The sequence below is a fragment of the Myxine glutinosa genome, chromosome 9, assembly GCF_964187855.1.
Source record: "Myxine glutinosa chromosome 9, kmMyxGlut1.1, whole genome shotgun sequence".
NCBI lineage: Eukaryota > Metazoa > Chordata > Myxini > Myxiniformes > Myxinidae > Myxine > Myxine glutinosa.
In genome coordinates, this window is record NC_136269.1 from 6,203,553 (window position 1) to 6,227,383 (window position 23,831).

Below are 23,831 nucleotides of genomic sequence, written 5' to 3' on the forward strand. Positions count from 1 at the left end.
TTCAATTGGGAAGCCCAAATGAAAAGGCAAAATATCAGAAATTGAAGGCTTTTTTATTTTAAACTATTCATATAAATATCCGTTCAATCACATCACATGCAAATCATCAAAATCTAAACAGTACATGGCGCCCATTTTGAAAAAAAGATTGAATTCTGCAAAACGGAAGCGGCTGCTACACGTCTTTCTCAGTCGCACCTTTATGTGTGAAGAGTGCGCGCCGAATCTGTAACACGGAAGCGGCCGCTACACGTCTTTCTCAGTCGCTTTGCGCACGCTGCCATGTTACTTCGGAGCCGCACGTTTATAGAGGAAGAGTTCATCAGGAGTCGATCTACTCTCTCCTGGTACGTAGAATAAACAGTATTTGTAGAATTTCAACAAAAGCCACATCACTGTTCATATCAGTAAATATTATTCCATCGTGTTTGGAAAAACTGGAAAATTGGAAAACTTTGAAAAATGATATGGCCTATTTTACTCCCAGGTGTCCCAGGAATACCCACCCAAAATATCGTTGCGATCGGTTGAGCCGTTTTTGCGGTACCTTCGAATGGACATTTGGTGAATTATAGTAAAATGATACTCCAGTCTCTAGTTACAAAGTAGCAACATGGCCGCCCAGCTTCCAGGCTGCATGTATTCTCTGGCTTTGGACACACCTTTCCCAGCAGTGTTTAAATTTTCATATACCTTGAGTGCAGGTGCCTCGTGAACAAACTGAAGCTTTATGTTAAAATGACAATTATTTTAATAAATAACTTATTATAGGAGGAAAATGGAACTGCTGTTCAACCCTCATTCAATTTTCCACCATCTTTACCTCACATTCCACCATCTTGATTTTCCGCACAAGGTTAGTGCTGAGGTCACGCGCTTCCCTTTGAACCGTCCGAACTGTCCGATTCGTGCTTTGCAGGTAATGGAGTTGCATCGATGAGCATGCACTCTCTCGGATGGGACATGTCCCATCTACGAGCTCTTGTTAGATGTCAAAGACCCCACATTGTCCTGGTGTGGACAGGAGGTCTTTATCGCCAGCATCATCAACAAATTCAAAATGTCTGCCACTTTCAGTCGAACTGTGGCCCTGCTCAGCCAGTTCGTTAAAGATTTGGTAATAAAACTTTCCTCGGCCGACCCAAGAAGGTGGGAATAATTGAGGCTGTTGAAGTCGAACTCGTAACAGCAATCGCATTCATTTTAAACCAATGGGGTTGTTTGCTCGAGGATGTAATTTGGTCACTATTAAATTAAGATAAGGTTACCTTGTTATTGGCAAATAGAGAGTCATGCGTTGGAGTTGGTTGATTTTTTTTCTTGTGTTGCACGGAATCCGATGGACCTTCCTGTGCCTGCAGGGGTGCGGCCTTACAAGTGCGATTGCTGCGACAAGGCCTTCACACAACGCTGCTCACTCGAGTCTCACCTGCGCAAGATTCACGGTTTGGAGCAGCAGTACGCGTACAAGGAACGGCGTACAAAGCTGTACGTGTGCGAAGGCTGCGGCTTCACGGCCACGCAACCGGAGCCATTGCTAGAACACGCCACCAAGGACCACCCTGAGGACCCGGACCTTGCCACCGCACTGGCAAACAGCTTGCTACGTCCTACGGGCACAAAGCAAGATACTGAACAAAAGTCAGATCTCTGACACCTCGTCGCGTCCTCCTCTGGATGATGCTCTTCCTGAAGAACATATTTTTATACATCAAGACACCATGGACGAGAAGCTATCATCCAATGTGTAAGCTTTTTTTTGACTTGGTAGGATTAATCAGCTTCCAAAATGAGTTTGCAGTAATAGGACCTGGCTCTTAACCTGCACAGAATTTGCTGGAAGGTCTGCGAAGACCGCTATTTTATTGCGAAAAGGACGCATCGTGGATAACATTTCCAGGAATGGTGGATAACATTGGTGTGCCGCGATCGATGTGGCCAGAGATGTCAAGTTACAATCGGCAATGGAAGGTCAGGCTCCACACCCACACTTTGCCCTTCCTCACCTCAACCACATCATGTAGTCGGTCGAACAGTTGCTCTCGCTGGGCGTAAAGGTCGACCAACCTGAGGCCATTACAAAAGAAACAAATAAAACCCTGAGCTATCATTAGCTGGACTCCAGGTGTATCAGTTACCTGTGGCTATTTTGGAGCTTTAGGGGTATAGAAGAAGAAGAACCACCTTTAGAGGCCATTTTTTCCCCGCAGAGCAGGGGTTGGCCTTTTTCTGGCATCTTGGTCCCCTTTTTGAAGCAATGTTTTATGGCCGGGTGCCCTTCCTGCCGCCAACCCTGTTAGTCATCTCTTGCAACACACAGGTGTATAGACACATTTAAATCCTATTTATTACGCTTTTAAGAAACACACAGTACAAAGCAGATATCCGTTACAAAGATTGGGATTCTCACATAGGAAAATGTTTTCTGCATTGTCCTTATAATGAAGCAGCATCTCAAGTGTTGTCCCACATTTGAATATATGATTGAGCAGCAGCCATAGTGATTTATTTGGGTGAGGGGTGGAGGTGTGGTGGGCGGGTTGAGCAGGTGTTTGGGGATTAACCTGAATAAGAGACCGTCTGTCCTTGGGTGCTGGAGCAGTTACTGCACTGTACGGTCCACAATAATGACAAAGTTAGTCCACTTTGCTATACCCCATAGGGGCTGCTATATGTGCCTTGTGCTTCCACAACAGATGCGCCAACCTTTATGTGCACCATAAGGGAGGGTGATCATACCAAAATGTGACCACTACATGCTGGAGTCTAATCTGGGGTGCTACGGTTGTACAACACGAGGTCTTGTACTGCGATGCAATTTTACTGCCAATAAAATATATTGCTATCAGCTGGCTTCACGCATCATGCAAGTTCAAAATTCCTCAAACACAATCACTTATCTCCCTCAGACAATAAGAATTGTTCCAAACGACACAGCCACTGCCTCCAGGCCTTGCCACACTCCCTCTCATCCATGAAAAGAGCATCTGCTGGTGTACCATCTCTGTACGCCACCACCACCAATGCCCGCTCCACCTGAGATTGATCGCACACAGCACAACCATCAGCACACCTTGTTTACTGACAGCGAGCATCACATATGGAAAGGGCCAAGTAAAATGAGTACCTGACAATGAAAATTGGGGTCGTAGTTGACTGCTCCAGCATATGCAATGACCTGCAGCGGGTTATCAAACAAATCTCTCAGTCGCCTTTTCCGGCGCTCGGATGACTTCCAGTCAATGGCACACAGGTCACCCCTGGCACAACACAAGTGGTAATATCCATAATCTTCATTTCACACCAAAATTGGGCAAAATAAATATGAAAACCACAACCCATTTAACATACACTACCTAAAATGAGCTAGGCAGTCTACATAACCATGGTAACCAAGCTTTGGATGCTGGACATTAGCCTCGATGGCTTGCACGTCGGTAATCATAGTCACGACTGGCTCCAAGCTCCGCAGCAAGCCGTTCAAAGCTGCACAATCTTCTTCTGACTTCCCCAGCATCTGTGGCTCTCCAAGCCGGTTCAGCTTCCCTTTGGGATCTTGATTTGTTAGCAAGGCCTCCACCGCCAGGTGAAGTAGCCGACCCTGGTGAAAAAGACCTGTTGACAATAATCAGGTTAGTGAGGCCTGCCAGTCAGTGATGATCAATGGTATTTTCATGGGAGAACCATGTATCATGGGAGAACAGGCTTATTAGTCGAATGTACATTAAATAAATGAACAAATAAAAAAATAAAAACAAGAAATATGTTGTGCATAGCACGATTTTTTTTTTTTTTTTTTTTTTTTTGTATACAAGATCGAGGCTCGTGAAAGAGCGAACATTTATCACACAAAGACAAACCGACAAACCGACACATAAAACAAATAACATCGGGAGCGGTAGACAAGATGGGGAGAGAGGGGGAATGACACAAACACAACATTTGAGAGCAGGAACCGAGAGACATGGAGACATCGAGAGATCTGTGGGACGGAGAGGGCTTTGGGGGGGAGGCATGGGAAAGGGGGTGGGAGAGGCATAAAACATATGGACACTGCCAGGACTACCAGGAAAGAAGTTGGAATTACAAACAAGGTGGATCTGGGGTGAATTAGTGGGGGTAGAAAAGATCAAGGTTTTCGATGGGGGAAGATAAGAGATGGTGGTGAACAGCTGTTTTAAAGACCTGGAGGGAGGAGTGGGATTGAAGGGAGTGTGGGAGTTTGTTCCAGAGGCGGGAGAAAAGAGGAATGAAGGAGTGAAGGTGAGCAGAGAGCCGAGATTTCGGCAGTTTAACCATCAGAGGCTTGCTGGCAGATCTTGTGTGACCTGCAGGAATATTTGGGGGACAGAGCACAGAGAGAGCTGGGGGTGCAAGGCCGGAGAGGAGTCGGTAGAAGACAGAAAGACCACCTACCTGCCTGCGGTGAGTGAGTGAAAGGCCCTCAAAGATAGCTTCATCGCGGGACATTCCAATGATTCTGAAAGCTTTGGTTTCAACAGCGTGAAGCCGAGCTAGGTGTGAGGCAGGAGCACCAGCCCATAGGGGAGAACAGTATTCCATTGAGCTGCGGATGAAAGCCTTGTATGTGGTGAGGAGCTCAGGTGTGCCTAGGAAGGACTTCGCACGACGGAGGATGCCCAGTCGGCGACTGGCTTTGCAGGCCAGCTTGGAAATGTGGTTTTCCCAAGAAAGATCATGGCAGATAGTGAGACCCAAAAGCTTGAGCGACAGAACTTCTTGGAGAGGATTGTTGAGAAAGTAGATGGGAGGGTTGTCCAGTCGATCTTTTCGGAGAGACATAGTAAGAGTGTGAGATTTGTCAGGATTGAAAGACATGTTCCACTTGTTTGACCAGTCTGTGATTTTAACGATGCTTGTGAAATCCCTAAAATATGTTGGTGGCCTATGATGACCTCAAAAATAATTGGTGGTTGAATTCAGTGACCTGGTATGCAAATCCTCTTCAAATTTCAAGTCAATCAGATGAAAATTGAGGATTTTAGAAATTCGACAAAGTTGGTGACCTTTGGCCTATGTTGACCTTTTGACCCCAAAAACAATAGGCTTCTTGCTTATTACCAACTCTACCATTTGTTGAAGTTTTGTGAAGATCAGTTGAAAATTGTGACCTGTAGGTGACAGACAGACAGAGACAGACAAACGCACAAGACCAACCAATGTACTTCAACAATCTGATTTTCGCAAATAATAAACAAATAAATAAAAGCACCAGATATCAAGACATACCAGATAGCTCAGGTCTAGGGTCACCCAGATAGCTCAGGTTTAGGGTCACCCAGATATCTCAGGTCTAGGGTCACCCAGATAGCTCAGGTTTAGGGTCACCCAGATATCTCAGGTCTAGGGTCACCCAGATAGCTCAGGTTTAGGGTCACCCAGATATCTCAGGTCTAGGGTCACCCAGATAGCTCAGGTTTAGGGTCACCCAGATATCTCAGGTCTAGGGTCACCCAGATAGCTCAGGTTTAGGGTCACCCAGATATCTCAGGTCTAGGGTCACCCAGATAGCTCAGGTGACGGAGCACTGGTATGGTTCACAAGAGGACCTGGATTCGATTCCTGGTCTGAGCGTGTAATTTTCCCACATATGTCAACGAATGTACATTTTTCAAAATTGGGCAAGTTTACGGCTCATTGGGTCAAACAGGCAGCATACCCATCTTTGAGCTGCCTGGTCTGGATTTGATTCTCAACCCGACTATAAACTGTCATGTTGATGATTCGCAAGCAGGGTGTTGCATCAATGAGCATGCAGCCATTGGATAGACTTTAGACCGGAAACCCGTCTGCTGGCATTTGCTGGGATATGTCAAAGATCATCCTACTGAGTCTTTTGACAAAGCAGTGGTCATTCTTGGCAATCTGGCCAAATTCCTCATCTACTACTGGGGAGGTAATGGCAAACCGCCCAGTACACTCACTACCTAATGTATTGCATGTCACAAGAGTGCTTCGGCATTACCGGAAGCATGGATAGCTGTATGATACACGATTGTAATTTTATAACCCTGAAGGCAAATTGAAAGCTATTCCTTTTTGAAAGTTGTTCCTTCGACAGCATCTCATCACTTTTTAATAGTCCGAGATGTTCAAAGAGCCTCCTGGTTCTGGGTTGTTCTGCACGTGTTTCTGGTTCACGAGTTCCTCCCTCCAGATCAACTACTTGGACTGGTCGTGTTTTCATCCTATTTTATGTGCCAAACCGTATCTTGTTGTGATGAATTGTTAAATTTGTGTACTTGTTAAACTCCGGCCAAGTGTAGGGAGGGGCACGTCGGGTTGTTTATTCTGCCTCCGCTTTTGACCGCACGTGCTCCATTTTCCCTCGTTTTCTCCCAGATATTACTTCTGATCACTCGGATTAATCTTTTTCCATCCTCACTCGAAAAACAATGAGAACGGTACTCGGTAGAGAGTATACCTCTGCCAGGCTGAACAGTTTACGTTTTTTTTTGTATACCAAGGCGAGGGTTGTGTAAGAGCTCACACATAAAACGCATCATAAAGGGAGCAGTAGAAGGAGGAGCGATGAGAGAGAGAGACAGAGACAGAGAAGCACAACAACAGGAGGGAACAGGTTCATCGGGAGATCTGTGGAAGGGAGAGGGCTGGAGCGGGGTACATGGGATAAACAAGATGGACACTGCAGAGGGTTTCAGGAAAGAAAATGGAATTTGAAAAAGGTGGATTTGTTTTTGTATTAACAGGGGTAGAAAATATCAAGATTTTGGATGGGAGAAGATACGAGATGGTGGTGAACAGCTGTTTTAAAGACCTGGAGGGAGGAGAGGGATTGAAGAGAGTGTGGGAGTTTGTTCCAGAGGCAGGAAAAGGAGGAATGAAAGAGTAAAGGTGAGCAGGGAGTCTTGATTTTGGCAGTTTCACCAGAAGATGGTTGCTGACAGATCTTGTGTGCCCTGAATGAATATTTGGAGGACAGAGCACAGACAGAGCTGGGGGAGCTAGGCCGGAGGGGAGTCGGTTTTAAACAAAAAGACCACCTACCTGCCTGCGTTGAGCGAGTGAAAGGCCCTCGGAATCAGCTTCATCACGGGAGATTGGGGTCACAAATATTGGGGTCACAATATTTGAAAGCAAACACAGAATTGAAGTTTTTGGCCTTCTTACGAGCGAAGTCCGCTGTGGTGCCATTTGAAGAGGTAAGGGATGGAAGGGGAGCATGGAGAAGAGACAGAATTAACAAGGCACCACCAGGTTATCGAACAGGGAGACGAGCTTGAACAAAGATGTTCTGTCTATCCAGAGTGAACCAGAGTTGTTGAAGACTTTTTGGAATAAACTGAGATTTCCTTTGGTTGGATTAGCCTTCCAGGAAGAGAAGGCAAGTTGGTTCTGAGCAACTGCCTCACCACAGGATTCAGTGTACCATGGGTGGGATAATTGAAGACGACATGGGAAGAATCTGTGCATGAGAGAGAGCAGGTTTCTGTGGAAGAATTCCCAGGTTGAGTTAACATCAGCGGCAGTAGATATGGGAGACCAGTCCTGAAGAGAGATGGCTGCTTGCAGTTCCTGCCAATCTGCTTGAGTGGACTGCCAGACACGCCGGCATTGAGGCAGCTTTGAGAACAACGAGAGAGAGGGTGACCTTCACACGCACATGATCAGGTGAACCAATTGGAGCAGAGAAAGAGGACACATTTGCAGGAAAGTTTGTCATTATGTCCAGAAATGAGGATTTGCCATTGGGAGAAATCCAGGTTGGAAAGTTCACAGATTGAGTCAGTCCCATGAAGTCACATAAGTCCTTTACTGAAGTGCCATGGCAGGTGAGAGAGCTTCCAACACCCAGCCAAGTTGCTTGGTGACTCAGAACCCAGCCCACATACGAGGAAAAGAGTTAGGATGAGTGGTTAAAAGGTGGTCCATGTTGTTTGAGACAGAGATGTAGATGGTCGTCACTGTTAGGAGGACAGTACAACAAAGATGAATAAAAGGTGGGAGCAGAGGGGAGAGCGCAGCCAGATGTACACCTGGAGGTTGGGAAGTGCAAAATCAGTACATGGACAATGAGAAAGGGTTATTGATGTAAAGTGCAACTCTGCTGACAGGGTGTGGTTCAGGCCTATCAAATCAGAGGAGACAATAATCAGGGAGAGATACGAAGGAGTCAGGGGCATCCTGTGGGAGGAAAGATTTTGTTAAAACAGATGATGTCTGGTTTAACGGTAATGACTAGGACTGAGAGATCTGTCAGGTTGTAGCGAGATGTTTGAGCTTCATATAGTTAAGAGTTGGATGGTGGAGGATGAGGGGGGAAGAGGCATTGGGGAGAGGAGGAAGGATGCTTTGAAAGGTTTCTTGTGTGGGGGGGGGGGGGGGGGGGGGGAGGGAGGTTTGGGGGGGCGGTTGTGGGGGAGGGAGGTTTGGGGGGCGGTTTGTGTGTGTGGGGTGCGGGGAAAGGTTTGTGTTTGGGGGGGCGTAGATTGAGTGGTGTGGATGCTTATTCTGAAAATCTAGATTCCCAACTTTCACAAACGGAGATAAAGATAATGGAATGGGAGATAAGATTCCTTGTTAAACGCACTGAGAAAAGCTGCACAGTACTGCGGGCAGGGGAGGGGGAGGTTGGTGGAGGATGATTGGTGGACCAAGCAGCTCTGAAAAATAATCCTTGTGAAGAAGAAGAGACATATATCGTGGTGGAGAAGCATTTTCAAGCATTTCAAAAGGAGATACAAGGGTTGAAATGCATTTTCAAACGCTTTGAAAGGAGGAGGAAGAAGCGTTTATATTTAATGTAGATTCAGTTTGGAGATATTGACAAAAGAGGTGGGGGTATAACGGGGGAAAATGCAGAACCAGAAGCAGAAGGAAATTCAAGTAGAAATGAGAATCATTATGGAGTGAAAAGTTAAAAAAAAAAAAAAAAAAAATTTTTTTTTTTTAACGGAGGAAAGGAAATAAGATAATGTTGAGGAGGTAGAAGCTAGCAGGATACCTGTGAAGAAGGAAACAAAATGAGAAACAGAGATAAATATTTTACACACTTTCTATCCGAGGGTAGCCGTATCAGGCCTTGAATAATACTAAACAAAACGAAAAGCAAAAACAACGAACAAATGAACATGAAATACTGCACGGGATAAAACAGTAACATTTAGACGAGACACAATCAACATAAAAACATGAATCCGGTTTGGAAAAACTCAGCTTTATGAGGAGAAACGAGGAGCCCAGGGCAGAAAACCCCAAAACAAAGGATATTTTGGGGAAACATTACAACTAAATAAACGCAGAGTAATAAATCATCATTTAATTTTGATGACATTCGTGAAGGTCTTAGACCTCTGGCTCAGGGAGCCCATGTTAGCTGAGCCTTTGACGTGACAATATCACTATGGCAAAAGTAGAAGAAGAAGCGTGCCTTGAAAACTTTCATAAAGCGACGTGACCGGTATGGATTCCTCTTATGGGTGGTGGGCCTAATTACTGTCCGGTGGAGACCTCAAGATTTGGGAGAAAAAATATGGGAGAAAGCCTGTCGAGGTTAGACGTCCCCTCACCCCCCGGATGATCCTCACATGGAGGTAATATCAAAGGTTTGGGTAGGAACTTGTTTGGGTTCAGTGCAGAACACAACCCAAAATCCCCAAGAGCACACAGTCATTTTTTACCATCGGAGGCTTAACGTATCATCTGTCAAGTGCAGATCAGAATAGGAGGTTTCACCCCCAGGCTTTGTGAAGCCATTTAGTTGGGGAATTTTGTTTTCCTTCTCACTCCACAAGATGACAGGAGTGACCGCAGGCAACAAGGTGGGACCGTTTTCTGTGGGAAACTTCACCATTTTCCCACCCGGTTCTCAACCAATTGAAAGATTCACGAGCATTGAACAACGCATTCTTTTAGGAGGGTTGAATCCAAACGGATGGGCCTTGTGCAAGATGCATGGAGGAAAAAACACAAATAAAATAATTTTTTAAATCTGAACCGTGGAACACGATACAAACACAGTGCTGCGATCCGATCCCAGAATCAAATCCAACATGAACACGATACATACACAGTGCTGCGATCCGATCCCAGAATCAAATCCAACATGAACACGATACATACACAGTGCTGCGATCCGATCCCAGAATCAAATCCAACATGAACACGATACATACACAGTGCTGCGATCCGATCCCAGAATCAAATCCAACATGAACACGATACATACACAGTGCTGCGATCCGATCCCAGAATCAAATCCAACATGAACAGGATACATACACAGTGCTGTGATCCGATCCCAGAATCAAATCCAACATGAACACGATACATACACAGTGCTGCGATCCGATCCCAGAATCAAATCCAACATGAACAGGATACATACACAGTGCTGCGATCCGATCCCAGAATCAAATCCAACATGAACAGGATACATACACAGTGCTATGATCCGATCCCAGAATCAAATCCAACATGCACACGATACATACACAGTGCTGCGATCCGATCCCAGAATCAAATCCAACATGAACAGGATACATACACAGTGCTGCGATCCGATCCCAGAATCAAATCCAACATGAACACGATACATACACAGTGCTGTGATCCGATCCCAGAATCAAATCCAACATGAACAGGATACATACACAGTGCTGTGATCCGATCCCAGAATCAAATCCAACATGAACACGATACATACACAGTGCTGTGATCCGATCCCAGAATCAAATCCAACATGAACACGATACATACACAGTGCTGCGATCCGATCCCAGAATCAAATACAACATGAACACGATACATACACAGTGCTGCGATCCGATCCCAGAATCAAATCCAACATGAACACGATACATACACAGTGCTGCGATCCGATCCCAGAATCAAATCCAACATGAACAGGATACATACACAGTGCTGCGATCCGATCCCAGAATCAAATCCAACATGAACAGGATACATACACAGTGCTGTGATCCGATCCCAGAATCAAATCCAACATGAACACGATACATACACAGTGCTGCGATCCGATCCCAGAATCAAATCCAACATGAACACGATACATACACAGTGCTGCGATCCGATCCCAGAATCAAATCCAACATGAACACGATACATACACAGTGCTGCGATCCGATCCCAGAATCAAATCCAACATGAACAGGATACATACACAGTGCTGCGATCCGATCCCAGAATCAAATCCAACATGAACACGATACATACACAGTGCTGCGATCCGATCCCAGAATCAAATCCAACATGAACAGGATACATACACAGTGCTGCGATCCGATCCCAGAATCAAATCCAACATGAACACGATACATACACAGTGCTGTGATCCGATCCCAGAATCAAATCCAACATGAACAGGATACATACACAGTGCTGTGATCCGATCCCAGAATCAAATCCAACATGAACACGATACATACACAGTGCTGTGATCCGATCCCAGAATCAAATCCAACATGACCACGATACATACACAGTGCTGCGATCCGATCCCAGAATCAAATCCAACATGAACAGGATACATACACAGTGCTGTGATCCGATCCCAGAATCAAATCCAACATGAACACGATACATACACAGTGCTGCGATCCGATCCCAGAATCAAATCCAACATGAACACGATACATACACAGTGCTGCGATCCGATCCCAGAATCAAATCCAACATGAACACGATACATACACAGTGCTGTGATCCGATCCCAGAATCAAATCCAACATGAACAGGATACATACACAGTGCTGTGATCCGATCCCAGAATCAAATCCAACATGAACACGATACATACACAGTGCTGCGATCCGATCCCAGAATCAAATACAACATGAACACGATACATACACAGTGCTGCGATCCGATCCCAGAATCAAATCCAACATGAACACGATACATACACAGTGCTGCGATCCGATCCCAGAATCAAATCCAACATGAACACGATACAAACACAGTGCTGCGATCCGATCCCAGAATCAAATCCAACATGAACACAATACATACACAGTGCTGTGATCCGATCCCAGAATCAAATCCAACATGAACATGATACATACACAGTGCTGTGATCCGATCCCAGAATCAAATACAACATGAACACGATACATACACAGTGCTGTGATCCGATCCCAGAATCAAATCCAACATGAACACGATACATACACAGTGCTGTGATCCGATCCCAGAATCAAATCCAACATGAACACGATACATACACAGTGCTGCGATCCGATCCCAGAATCAAATCCAACATGAACACGATACATACACAGTGCTGCGATCCGATCCCAGAATCAAATCCAACATGAACACGATACAAACACAGTGCTGCGATCCGATCCCAGAATCAAATCCAACATGAACACGATACATACACAGTGCTGTGATCCGATCCCAGAATCAAATCCAACATGAACACGATACATACATAGTGCTGTGATCCGATCCCAGAATCAAATACAACATGAACACGATACATACACAGTGCTGTGATCCGATCCCAGAATCAAATCCAACATGAACACGATACATCCACAGTGATAAGATAGGTGGATAGATCTGCTGACATGCGTCTCCTGACAAGGGATGAACAGCAAACCCAGTATCTGCTTCAAGTTGTGACAGAACATCGCAAGAGGTTTCCAGATTGCAGGAAATCAACGCTTATCGGGCACAAACATCGAGTGGCTGACAACCACGAGTCACTGTGCAACCCCTAAAACTTGATGTATTCAAAAAATATTTCACATGCAGAAGTTTTACCCCAATACCAAAAAAATTAATGGCTAGGAGTAAAACAATTCAATTTTTTTTTTGGCCTTATGTCGCTAAGAACCACCCGAACCTTGCTCTATGTTTTTCTGATTCCATCCATCGATCAAAATCTTGCTTCTTTGCTTGGGACTAAAAATTGTCCCTAAACCCCAAAAAAACGTTTCAGGCGTTGCTCGATTTTTCTCTTTTGAAACACTCATTTAATCCCTAGAGGTTGGAAAAGTGAAGGCACAGGAGCCCGGGCTAGAGCGAAAGCTTTTCTGAACCTTTTGTGTCTGACATATATGTTTAGGGGGCTTGGAGGGTTGGGGGGGGGGGGGTGTGATTAACATTGTGGCAGGTACAGCAAACATTCAGTTACGGTGAAAAATCAAGGGATTCAAAAAAAAGAATTTAAAATCATGTAAATTCATTTCCTTGGAGCATATAGAATAGTCCTGGCAGCATTGTTAATGTAAGAACATCACTCAGGCTTTTGACTTTGCTCCAATTAGCCCAAAGCAAAAGAGGTAAAGGGTGTGGTCAAAAAAGTGAGAGTATTCTGAGAGAAAAGCAATTCAATGACTCAAGTAATCCCAGTTCAGGTTGGGTTCCGTTAGTAAGCAACTCGCTACTGCTTGGAAAGCATTCCAATGGAATGGAGCACTCAGCACCACTCAACAACATGGCAGTCTCCATGGAAACAATGCTATCGTGGTACTCGAGCAAATGCTGACCGTCGTTTTCAGTTTTACTCGATCCTCTTGTGACAACTTCCGCAAACGAATGGATTGTGTTAGCAGCGGCTACAGAGTATGAGCAAGAGGGAAGAACAAGAAAAGATCCACCTTTGGAGGCCATTTTTCCCCACAGAGCAGGGGTTGGCCTTTTTTTGGGCACCGTGGTCCCCTTTTTGAGGCAATGTTTTATGGCCGGATGCCCTTCCTGCCGCCAACCCTGTTAGTCGCCTCTTGTGACCCGCAGGGAATTACCAGTTATCTGGTACTCAATTTGCCGACCTCGGAAGGATGACAGGCTGAGTCAACCACCCTGGTGTTAATTCAGTGATCGACCGGGATTCGAACCCAGGATCCTGGGATCCCAAGCCGGCACCCTAACCGCTAAGCCAACTTGGAAGGATGACAGGCTGAGTCAACCCCCCTGGTGTTAATTCAGTGATCGACCGGGATTTGAGCCCAGGATCCTGGGATCCCAAGCCGGCACCCTAACCGCTTAGCCATCTTGGAAGGATGACAGGCTGAGTCAACCCCCCCTGGTGTTAATTCAGTGATCGACCGGGATTTGAACCCAGGATCCTAAGCTGGCACCCTGACCGCTAAGCCATCTTTGAAGGATGACAGGCTGAGTCAACCCCCCTGGTGTTAATTCAGTGATCGACCGGGATTTGAGCCCAGGATCCTAGGATCCCAAGCCGGCACCCTAACCGCTAAGCCAACACCAGGCAACACGAGCAAGAGGGAAAGAAAGATAAATAATTGGGGGTGGGGGGGTCAGAGGGAGGATCCCTGTGCCAAGCTTATCTATGGACCTATACACCACTATGCATTTGGGGAGGGGGGCAGCGAGGGGGGGGGCTTGCACATTTGTAGATATTGAAGAATTTGGATTAAAAGTAGAGTAAGAATTAAAGTATGAAATGCACATTTCAATAATAATAATATGAGTATACATAACAGGGGTTCTGAACTTCTGAACAATTTATTGGTTGTGGTATCGTTTTGAATCAGACTATGGTGACCAATTTTGCTGACATAACGAAACACGTCAAGTAATCGCTTACGGAGCGGCTCGACGAGCAGCTTGCAAAACGCTTGATAAGGAACGACTGGCTTGGAAAGCGATAGTAAGCCGCTTGCTAACGGAACACACCCCAGATCTCAATGAGAGGCTTTGCTGCTATCGGGAAAGACGTATACAGCAAAGAGGTGCAAGCCGTGTCCTTACTCTTTTGGTAATGTTGGAAACCTTCATTCCCCAGCTGAGCGATCATTCTACGTCGCCACCGGGAAAGTAGGAAATGCTGCTCCAAAGACATGGTTTGTTTCAAAATCCGTGTGACACTGGGGAGTGAACCCCAATGACCCCTCCTTCCAACACACTCTTCTCCTTGGTTATTTGCCACCTCGTTGCTGATGCTTGTCGTGCCTTCCACCTCACTTTTCACATCCTCCAAATTCATCGGCTCACAATTCACCTTTCCATCAGCGTTTTGTAAACCAGTTCCCATCACCTTCATCATGGTGTTCTTTTTTGGAAGTCCTTCTTGCACTTCTACTTCTTGGTTGCCTTTCTCGAACCCAGAAGAAATATTTCTCTCAAGAACCGTTCCAGATTCAGATATCCACTTCTGCCCGCCATGTTCTAGATCCCTCTCTCTATCCACCTCCCGTTCTGGATTTGTGAAAGGGAAAAGGGATTTGGGAATTGGATCATGGTCGCTTTCCGGTCCAGGAAACATACGGAGGAATGGTGATGGAGTTGCCAATCGCCTGGTCACTGTTCTTGGAGAGAACTTCCCATCCACCAGCTCCTCCACGAGCTCCTGGTAAAGTTGACTGCTCTTGGCAGCTGACTCTTCTGCAGAAGAGCAGAATGTACGAGGAAATCCCAAAGCATACAAGGCAGCTGGGTGTGAAAAACAATATTGCCGGCAACTGCCTGCAATCAGTCTGCAGAGCACCATATGTAGACCCGAGATGTAAACCTGTGTATCACCGTGCTGCGCGGGGTGGAAAGGAGCAAGGAGGGGGGGGGGGGGTGGGGGGGGGGGAAGGATGTGGATTCATGGGAAAATAAAACCACCAGTTTCTACAGAAAAAGTGATGTCATGTCTTGTGCATATGCCAGGTATGTAACACACACACACACACACACACACACACACACACACACACACACACACACACACACACACACACACACACACACACACACACACACACACACACACACACACACACGTCTGTGCGTTCGTCTGTCTCCCATTTACGGCAGCCATATGCCGCACTGAGTTTGAAAAGCTGCACATGCACGCAAAGCTCGACATTCACTTTCTCATCGTTCCTTCAAGTAATCCTTAAAATCAACTTGAACATCTGGATTAAAGTTGATTTAACACAGCTCTTCATGGGGTAACACTATATAAAATAGATATATTTTGCCCTCAATTTAAAAGAAAACAATTCTTTACGGCGTAGCCCATCAGGCAAAGCCCTCTAGAACAGTGTTTGTCCGTATGTATGTATGTGTGTATGTATGTATGTCCCCTCAAACGTATACCAATCAGAGCCGAGCATCTGGTCACATGACAGGGTGCTGTGATTACGTCTGATGTCATTATGGTGATACGGATTTATATGCCGTTCATGCCAAACATAACGTCGAACCTGTCATATAATCACAATCTGCATGCTCTACCTTTACGTTTTTCATTCAGTGTGTAACACAAACAAACCGATTGTTAAAATGACCATCAAATATCGAAAGCATCAGCGTTACGTCTCTTCCAACAAAATGGTATGTATAGGCCTTTAGCGTTATGCCTCACCTTCAGACCACTTCGGACAAATTAAGCCCAGGTTTCTTAATACAGGAGTGTATCGTTTCAGTGGTATAATTTTCGTAATAATAATAATAATAATATTGTAAATATAACCATCACACTTTAATCCCAATGTCATGAATACAAAGTTAATGGATTGAAGCGGTGTATGGTTCATGAATCAGTGAGGAGCGTTGTTCGGCACTAATATTAATAACCGCAGAAGTAAGGATTAGCTTCGGTTTTTTTAATGGTAATATTTTCGAAATATAACGTTAATATTATAGTAAATCTAATCATAACACTAATCCATTCGTAGTGACTGCAAACTTACTGGAAATTAAAATATATCATCTTCTACATAATAAAGTAGCGACAGTTTTGTGTCCGTTACGTCATAACGTCTATGATGTCATTACGACGGCTGACTCCACTGACAAACATTTTAATTTACTAATAGGCCGACACCCACTCACTACGGGAGGGGCAGGAAGGCCCTTCATCTTTGGGGTAGATAGATTACAGTCGATCTATGGGCGGGTCTCAAGAACATTGGGTGTGTGTTCATTTACCAAGTTTCTTGTGGAGAGATCAACAACAACAAACAACAACATGCATTTTCAGGCCATTTCCCCTGCAAGAGCGGGGGTTAGCCTTGGGGTCCCCATGACAATGTTCTCCATTTTGTCCTATTTTCTGCATCTCCCCTTGTTAACCCCCTTGCCTGCATTTCTTCTTCCACCATCTTTAGCCAAGTCTTTCTCGGTCTTCCCCGTCCTCTACTTCCTTCTACATACATTTCCATCACTCTTCTCAACCAGTCACTTTCATCCTTCCTCAACACATGACCAAACCATCTCAACCTGTTCCTCTTCACAGCATCAATCACAGACTCTATTCCCATCATCTTTCGCAATTCATCATTTGTCTTTCTCTCTCAACGACACTCCGCACATCCACCGAAACATTCGCATTTCCACCCTTTCCAGCCTTCGTTGCTGCTCTACGTTCATTACCCATGTCTCGCTCCCATAAATCATAACACTTCTCACACATGCAGCATACACCTTTCCCTTCAGCTTCAACGACACTCCCCTCATCAGCACGCCACTCAGTTCCCGAAACTTCTTCCATGCACATCTCTCTCTAGCAACCATTGCCGAGTCTGATCCACCTTCTCCATTCAGCATGTCTCCGAGGTAGCAAAATGTTTTCATACCTTCCAGCTTCACGCCGTCTCCAAGATCCAACTCAACATTTCCTCCATCTGCAGCTCCCTCTGTGCACACCTTACATTTGAATGTAGCTGCCACACTGGTTAATGACCCTCTCAAACCACTACATTTTTGATGAACCCAGTCAGCGCACATTGTACGTTGAATGGAATTCACTCCGACACCCTTCCTGCACACAGCACACGGCCACTTCCCAGTTCTTTCCACCTCACCACATGCTTTACCACTTGCCATCACCTTCGTTTTTCCGATATTCACCTTCAGACCTTTTGTCTCCATACATTCCTTCCACTTGTTCATCTTCTCCTTCAGTCCAGCAATACTTTCTGCAATCAACACCAGATCATCTGCATACAACAACTCCCACGGTAAACCCTCCTTTACGTTCCAAGCCAGCACCTCCATCACAGCTACAAATAGTCGTGGACTTAGTACCGACCCCTGAAGCACTCCCACCTTCACCTCAAACTCACCACTGTTCCCATCCTTCATCCTTACAGCTGTGCGCGCTCTTTTGTACATTGCCATCACTACTCTGATGAACCATTCCTCCAACATTCCTTGTGGAGAGATCAGCAAGTGGTTAAAGCATTCGAGCAAGCACTTCATCCAAAACCGGTAAGGCACGGCTGGCTTGGCAAGTGCTAGTTAGCCGCTTGGTAAATGAGCACACCTCCAACCCTTGTGGGGTATATAGATTACAGGAGATCTTCGCTCAGTTCTGTAAGTAAAACATACCTCACAGATGTCGGGATTATTCAAATTTCTTTGTTTAATGTTATAAAGAGCATTAGCGACTGTTTAAAAAGCTAATCATACGTGTTTGTGGTTTATAATGTTTTACAAGCCTGGCTACACCGCTGTTAGACTTTTCGTCTTGTTTTTTTTTTACACAAATCCAACCCCCGCTGCTCAATATTGCATCACCATTTCACGGCGGGGTTTTTTTTTTTTTTCATACAAGATCGAGGCTCGTGTAATAGTCAACACATTAAACACAAAAAACATAAATGGACACATAAAACATATAATAAAGGGAGTAGGAGACAAGATGTGGAGAGAGAGGGAAGCACACAAGCACAACAACGGTAGAGAACAGGGACATCGGGAGATCTGTGGGAGGGAGACAGCTTGGGGGGGACGGGGAGGGTTACACAGCTTATGCAACGGCGTGTCATCCATCCGTCCGTCCATAAACACTTGAAACTTCTTCTCCGAAACCGCTGATGGGATTAAGACCAAATTTAGCACAAATGATATTTGTTGTGTTGTGACTAAAATGTGTTCACGGCATTAAGGAGGGGGGAAAAAAATAATAATCGGGGTCTAAGGGTGTTTGTCGGGGTCAAAGTGGATCCAGGTTTGACCCCCCAAAATAGGTATTTGCTTTCTTCACAACATGACCACAAACTTCACCACCTGTGCGGTGCCAAAGTTTGTTCACGGCATAAAAAAAATCTGCCCCTTTGGGGGTCTACTGGAGGGGGCGGGGGGTTGCCACCCAAAATAGGTATTTTTTTTGGTTTGTTTATAGTCTTATGATTATGTCAGTATGATTCTACATGCTGCCCTGTCTTCTAGCAACCATTGAAATTGGTGGCCATCTGGTGGCCATCCTGATGGTGGCCATCTTGAAAAAAGGGCCCCCTTCCTCTTTGTAAAAAAGTCGGACAATCAACAGGCATTTTAAGGCCATTTTCCCTGCAGGAGCGGGGGTTAGCCTTGCGGTTCCCATGACAATCTGTCACTATCAATCCATCTCAGAAAACAAAATAGTGCTGCTTCAATCCATCAGGTAGCTTCGAGTCCTGTAAACATCTCCATCAGGTAGCCTCGATTCCTGTAAACATCTCCATCAGGTAGCCTCGAGTCCTGTAAACATCTCCATCAGGTAGCCTCGAGTCCTGTAAACATCTCCATCAGGTAGCCTCAAGTCCTGTAAACATCTCCATCAGGTAGCCTCGAGTCCTGTAAACATCTCCATCAGGTAGCCTTAAGTCCTGTAAACATCTCCATCAGGTAGCCTCAAGTCCGGTAAACATCTCCATCAGGTAGCCTCGAATCCTGTAAACATCTCTATCAGGTAGCCTTAAGTCCTGTAAACATCTCCATCAGGTAGCCTTGAGTCCTGTAAACATCTCCATCAGGAGGCCTCGAGTCCTGTAAACATCTCCATCAGGTAGCCTCGAGTCCTGTAAACATCTCTATCAGGTAGCCTCGAGTCCTGTAAACATCTCCATCAGGTAGCCTCGAGTCCTGTAAACATCTCCATCAGGTAGCCTCGAGTCCTGTAAACATCTCCATCAGGTAGCCTCGTGTCCTGTAAACATCTCCATCAGGTAGCCTCGAGTCCTGTAAACATCTCCATCAGGTAGCCTCAAGTCCTGTAAACATCTCCATCAGGTAGCCTTAAGTCCTGTAAACATCTCCATCAGGTAGCCTCAAGTCCTGTAAACATCTCCATCAGGTAGCCTTAAGTCCTGTAAACATCTCCATCAGGTAGCCTTAAGTCCTGTAAACATCTCCATCAGGTAGCCTCGAGTCCTGTAAACATCTCCATCAGGTAGCCTCGAGTCCTGTAAACATCTCCATCAGGTAGCCTCGAGTCCTGTAAACATCTCCATCAGGTAGCCTCGAGTCCTGTAAACATCTCCATCAGGTAGCCTCGTGTCCTGTAAACATCTCCATCAGGTAGCCTCGAGTCCTGTAAACATCTCCATCAGGTAGCCTCAAGTCCTGTAAACATCTCCATCAGGTAGCCTTAAGTCCTGTAAACATCTCCATCAGGTAGCCTTAAGTCCTGTAAACATCTCCATCAGGTAGCCTTAAGTCCTGTAAACATCTCCATCAGGTAGCCTTAAGTCCTGTAAACATCTCCATCAGGTAGCCTTAAGTCCTGTAAACATCTCCATCAGGTAGCCTTAAGTCCTGTAAACATCTCCATCAGGTAGCCTCAAGTCCTGTAAACATCTCCATCAGGTAGCCTCAAGTCCTGTAAACATCTCCATCAGGTAGCCTCAAGTCCTGTAAACATCTCCATCAGGTAGCCTTAAGTCCTGTAAACATCTCCATCAGGTAGCCTTAAGTCCTGTAAACATCTCCATCAGGTAGCCTTAAGTCCTGTAAACATCTCCATCAGGTAGCCTTAAGTCCTGTAAACATCTCCATCAGGTAGCCTTAAGTCCTGTAAACATCTCCATCAGGTAGCCTTAAGTCCTGTAAACATCTCCATCAGGTAGCCTTAAGTCCTGTAAACATTTCCATCAGGTAGCCTCGAGTCCTGTAAACATCTCCATCAGGTAGCCTTAAGTCCTGTAAACATCTCCATCAGGTAGCCTCAAGTCCTGTAAACATCTCCATCAGGTAGCCTTAAGTCCTGTAAACATCTCCATCAGGTAGCCTCGAGTCCTGTAAACATCTCCATCAGGTAGCCTTAAGTCCTGTAAACATCTCCATCAGGTAGCCTCAAGTCCTGTAAACATCTCCATCAGGTAGCCTTAAGTCCTGTAAACATCTTCAGCTTGTTGTAGCCTCAAGTCATCGCCTCCTTTATAATGTCTCGTCCAATCAGTGATTGTACATTTAAACACTTTGGAAAAATAATTCACTGTAAAGAATGCAGAGTAATGAAGTAAAGGTGGTGGAATCAAGATGCATTAACGAATTTTCAAAACCAAAAACAAACCCTTGCCGCCAAACCAACCCGGAAGTACATGTGGCGCACGGGATCAAACTACAGGCGATTTACGCGTTTTTCAAAACGACGCGAACGTTCAACGCACGAATACTTATCGAAATATTTCAAAAATAACACGTCAGTACGGGCGGTAGAATAGCGTTCTTACCTCTGGTCTCCTGAGATTGATGACCACCTGGCGAGGCCGGCCCAAAGGTGAAGCCAGTCTGCTCTGATTCGCTGTTAATAAAGTGTGGAGCCCTGTGGATCAATGATCATAATGGCGGAAACTTAAACAGGGCCGATTACACGGGCCTTGGGAATGGGAATTAAACGGGGAAACCGTTATATATCACATAACGAAACCGATCGGCAGGTTTCGCCTTGTTGATGTTGTTGTTGTTGTTGTTGTTGATGTTGGTTTAATTGTTTTAATTGACACAGGGAACTTCGACATAAATTATTCATTATAACTCGTCGAATCGGATGTTTAACATTAACTTGTAAAACACTGACAACTCGCATTTGTCCTTTGTTATGGGAAGTTCACCCGTTCACGTACAGAGAGGAAATCTGACGTGTGCTTTGAACAGGATTGTGAATTGTGATTGGCTCAGAAAGTGAATCCGGGAGTGGGAGGAGCTAGGACATGGACGTCAGAGCTATCTACTTATTACGTACGTGGATGTTGATATGTTGCGGATACTCACGGTTCGTGTTGACATAGTGTGTCAAACTTTCCGCCATGTCTTCCTTCGATGAGATGTACAAGCTCAGGCATTCATTTCCTCACAGGGATAAGCGCGGATAGCAGCGTAATTAAAATTTTCCTGAGCGTTCATTGGTAATATGACACCACAAGGGTTTTGATAGTTGAGGGAGAGGTTCCATGTGAACTTTGACCTCAACCCAAAGGTCGACACCTCCCCCTTTTTGTATTGGTACAATCCACAAATCCCCCCTTTTTTGTAAAGGTACAATCCACAAACACTTCCCCCTTTTTTGTAATGGTACAATCCACACCTCCCCCTTTTTGTAATGGTGCAATCCACTAATCCGCTCCCCTCTTTTTGTAATGGGAAATCCACAAATCCCCCCTTTTTTGTAAAGGTACAATCCACAAACACTTCCCCCTTTTTTGTAATGGTACAATCCACACCTCCCCCTTTTTGTAATGGTGCAATCCACTAATCCGCTCCCCTCTTTTTGTAATGGGAAATCCACAAATCCCCCCTTTTTTGTAATGGTACAATCCACACCGACTGGACAACCCTCCCGTCCACTTTCTCAACAATCCTCTCCAAGAAGTTCTGTCGCTCAAGGTTTTGGGTCTCACTATCTGCCATGATCTTTCTTGGGAAAACCACATTTCCAAGCTGGCCTCCAAAGCCAGTCGCCGACTGGGCATCCTCCGTCGTGCGAAGTCCTTCCTCGGCACACCTGAGCTCCTCACCACATACAAGGCTTTCATCCGCAGCTCAATGGAATACTGTTCCCCCCTCTGGGCCGGTGCTCCTGCCTCACACCTAGCTCGGCTTCACGCTGTTGAAACCAAAGCTTTCAGAATCATTGGAATCTTCTGCAATGAAGCTAACTCCGAGGGCCTTTCACTCACTCACCACAGGCAGGTTGGTGGTCTTTCTGTTTTCTACCGTTTCCTCTCCGGCCTTGCTCCCCCAGGTCTCTCTGTGCTTTGTCCCCCAAATATTCCTACAGGTCGCACAAGATCTGCCAGAAACCCTCTGATGGTTAAACTGCCGAAATCTCGGCCCTCTGCTCACCTTCACTCTTTCATTCCTCTTTTCTCCCGCCTCTGGAACAAACTCCCACACTCCCTTCAATCCCACTCCTCCCTCCAGGTCTTTAAAACAGCTGTTCACCACCATCTCTTATCTTCCCCCATCCCAAACCTTGATCTTTTCTACCCCCGCTAATTCACCCCAGATCCACCTTGTTTGAAATTCCAACTTCTTTCCTGGAAGTCCTGGCAGTGTCCATATGTTTAATACCTCTCCCACCCCCCCCCCCCTCTTCCCATGCCTTCCTCCCCTCCAAAGCCCCCTCCCTCCCACAGATCTCTCGATGTCCCTGCTCTCAAATGTTGTGTTTGTGTCCTTCCCCCTCTCTCCCCATGTTATATGTTTTATGTGTCGGTTTGTCTTTCTGTGTGATTAATGTTAGCTCTTTCACGAGCCTCGATCTTGTATGCAAAAAAAAAAAACCTCCCCGTTTTCGTATTGGTCCAATCCACAAATCTCCCCTTTTTGTAATGGTGCAATCCACTAATCCGCTCCCCTCTTTTTGTCATGGTAAAATCCACAAATCCCCCCTTTTTTGTATTGGTACAATCCACAAATCCCTCCTTTTTTTGTAATGGTAAAATCCACAAATCCCCCCCCCCCCTTTTTAATGGTACAATCTACAATCACTCCCCCCCTTTTTGTAAAAGTACAATCCAGAAATCCCCACTTTTTGTAATGGTACAATCCACACCCCAGGGAAAAGGTCAAAAAGGTTACAATTTTTTTTTTTTTTTGTGAGATTGCATGATGACAACAATGTTGGTTATGGTTATGTGGCCGATACAAGTACACTG

General features: G+C 45.4%; 2 protein-coding genes across 8 annotated transcripts in view; one reads left to right on the forward strand and one right to left on the reverse strand.

Moving 5' to 3' along the window:
- The window catches only part of OVOL2 (ovo like zinc finger 2), a 22,666-nt gene extending 19,818 nt beyond the window's left edge, over positions 1 to 2,848 (forward strand). Inside the window, exons 4-5 of one of the 2 annotated variants that reach the window (XR_010986134.2) lie at positions 1,362 to 1,747; positions 1,831 to 2,848. Coding sequence is in view for 1 of the 2 variants with exons in the window: in XM_068129603.2 (XP_067985704.2) it covers positions 1,362 to 1,654 (293 nt within the window). In the remaining variant the exon portion in view is untranslated. Of the gene's footprint in view, positions 1 to 1,361 lie in introns of both variants that reach the window. The other variant, XM_068129603.2, reaches the window with a different exon arrangement.
- On the reverse strand, positions 2,324 to 22,126 carry MGME1 (mitochondrial genome maintenance exonuclease 1). Of its 6 annotated transcripts, none has more exons than XM_078784075.1 (7): positions 21,405 to 21,734; positions 18,033 to 18,119; positions 17,818 to 17,906; positions 14,728 to 15,502; positions 3,357 to 3,615; positions 3,128 to 3,260; positions 2,324 to 3,036 (listed from the first exon to the last, which is right to left on the reverse strand). In XM_078784075.1, the coding sequence occupies exons 2-7, from the start codon at positions 18,115 to 18,117 to the stop codon at positions 2,893 to 2,895; spliced, it is 1,485 nt and encodes a 494-aa protein (XP_078640201.1). In that variant the 5' UTR covers positions 18,118 to 18,119; positions 21,405 to 21,734; the 3' UTR covers positions 2,324 to 2,892. The 6 variants fall into 6 exon arrangements, with proteins under 6 accessions (XP_078640201.1, XP_078640202.1, XP_078640204.1 ...); XM_078784076.1 differs by having other exon boundaries at positions 17,818 to 17,885; positions 21,405 to 21,733; XM_078784078.1 differs by lacking the exons at positions 17,818 to 17,906; positions 18,033 to 18,119; positions 21,405 to 21,734 and adding an exon at positions 21,946 to 22,126.
- Positions 22,127 to 23,831: the final 1,705 nt, after the last annotated feature.

Coding starts and splice junctions, on each gene's coding strand:
- MGME1 (XM_078784075.1), bottom strand. CDS start 18,117: ATGTTGGAGGAATGGTTCATCAGAGTAGTGATGGCAATGTACAAAAGA. Junction 15,503..17,817: donor TGGAGACAAAAGGTCTGAAG/GTGAATATCGGA, acceptor CACCCCGCGCAG/CACGGTGATACACAGGTTTA. Junction 3,616..14,727: donor TTTCCAACATTACCAAAAGA/GTAAGGACACGG, acceptor TATTGTCAACAG/GTCTTTTTCACCAGGGTCGG.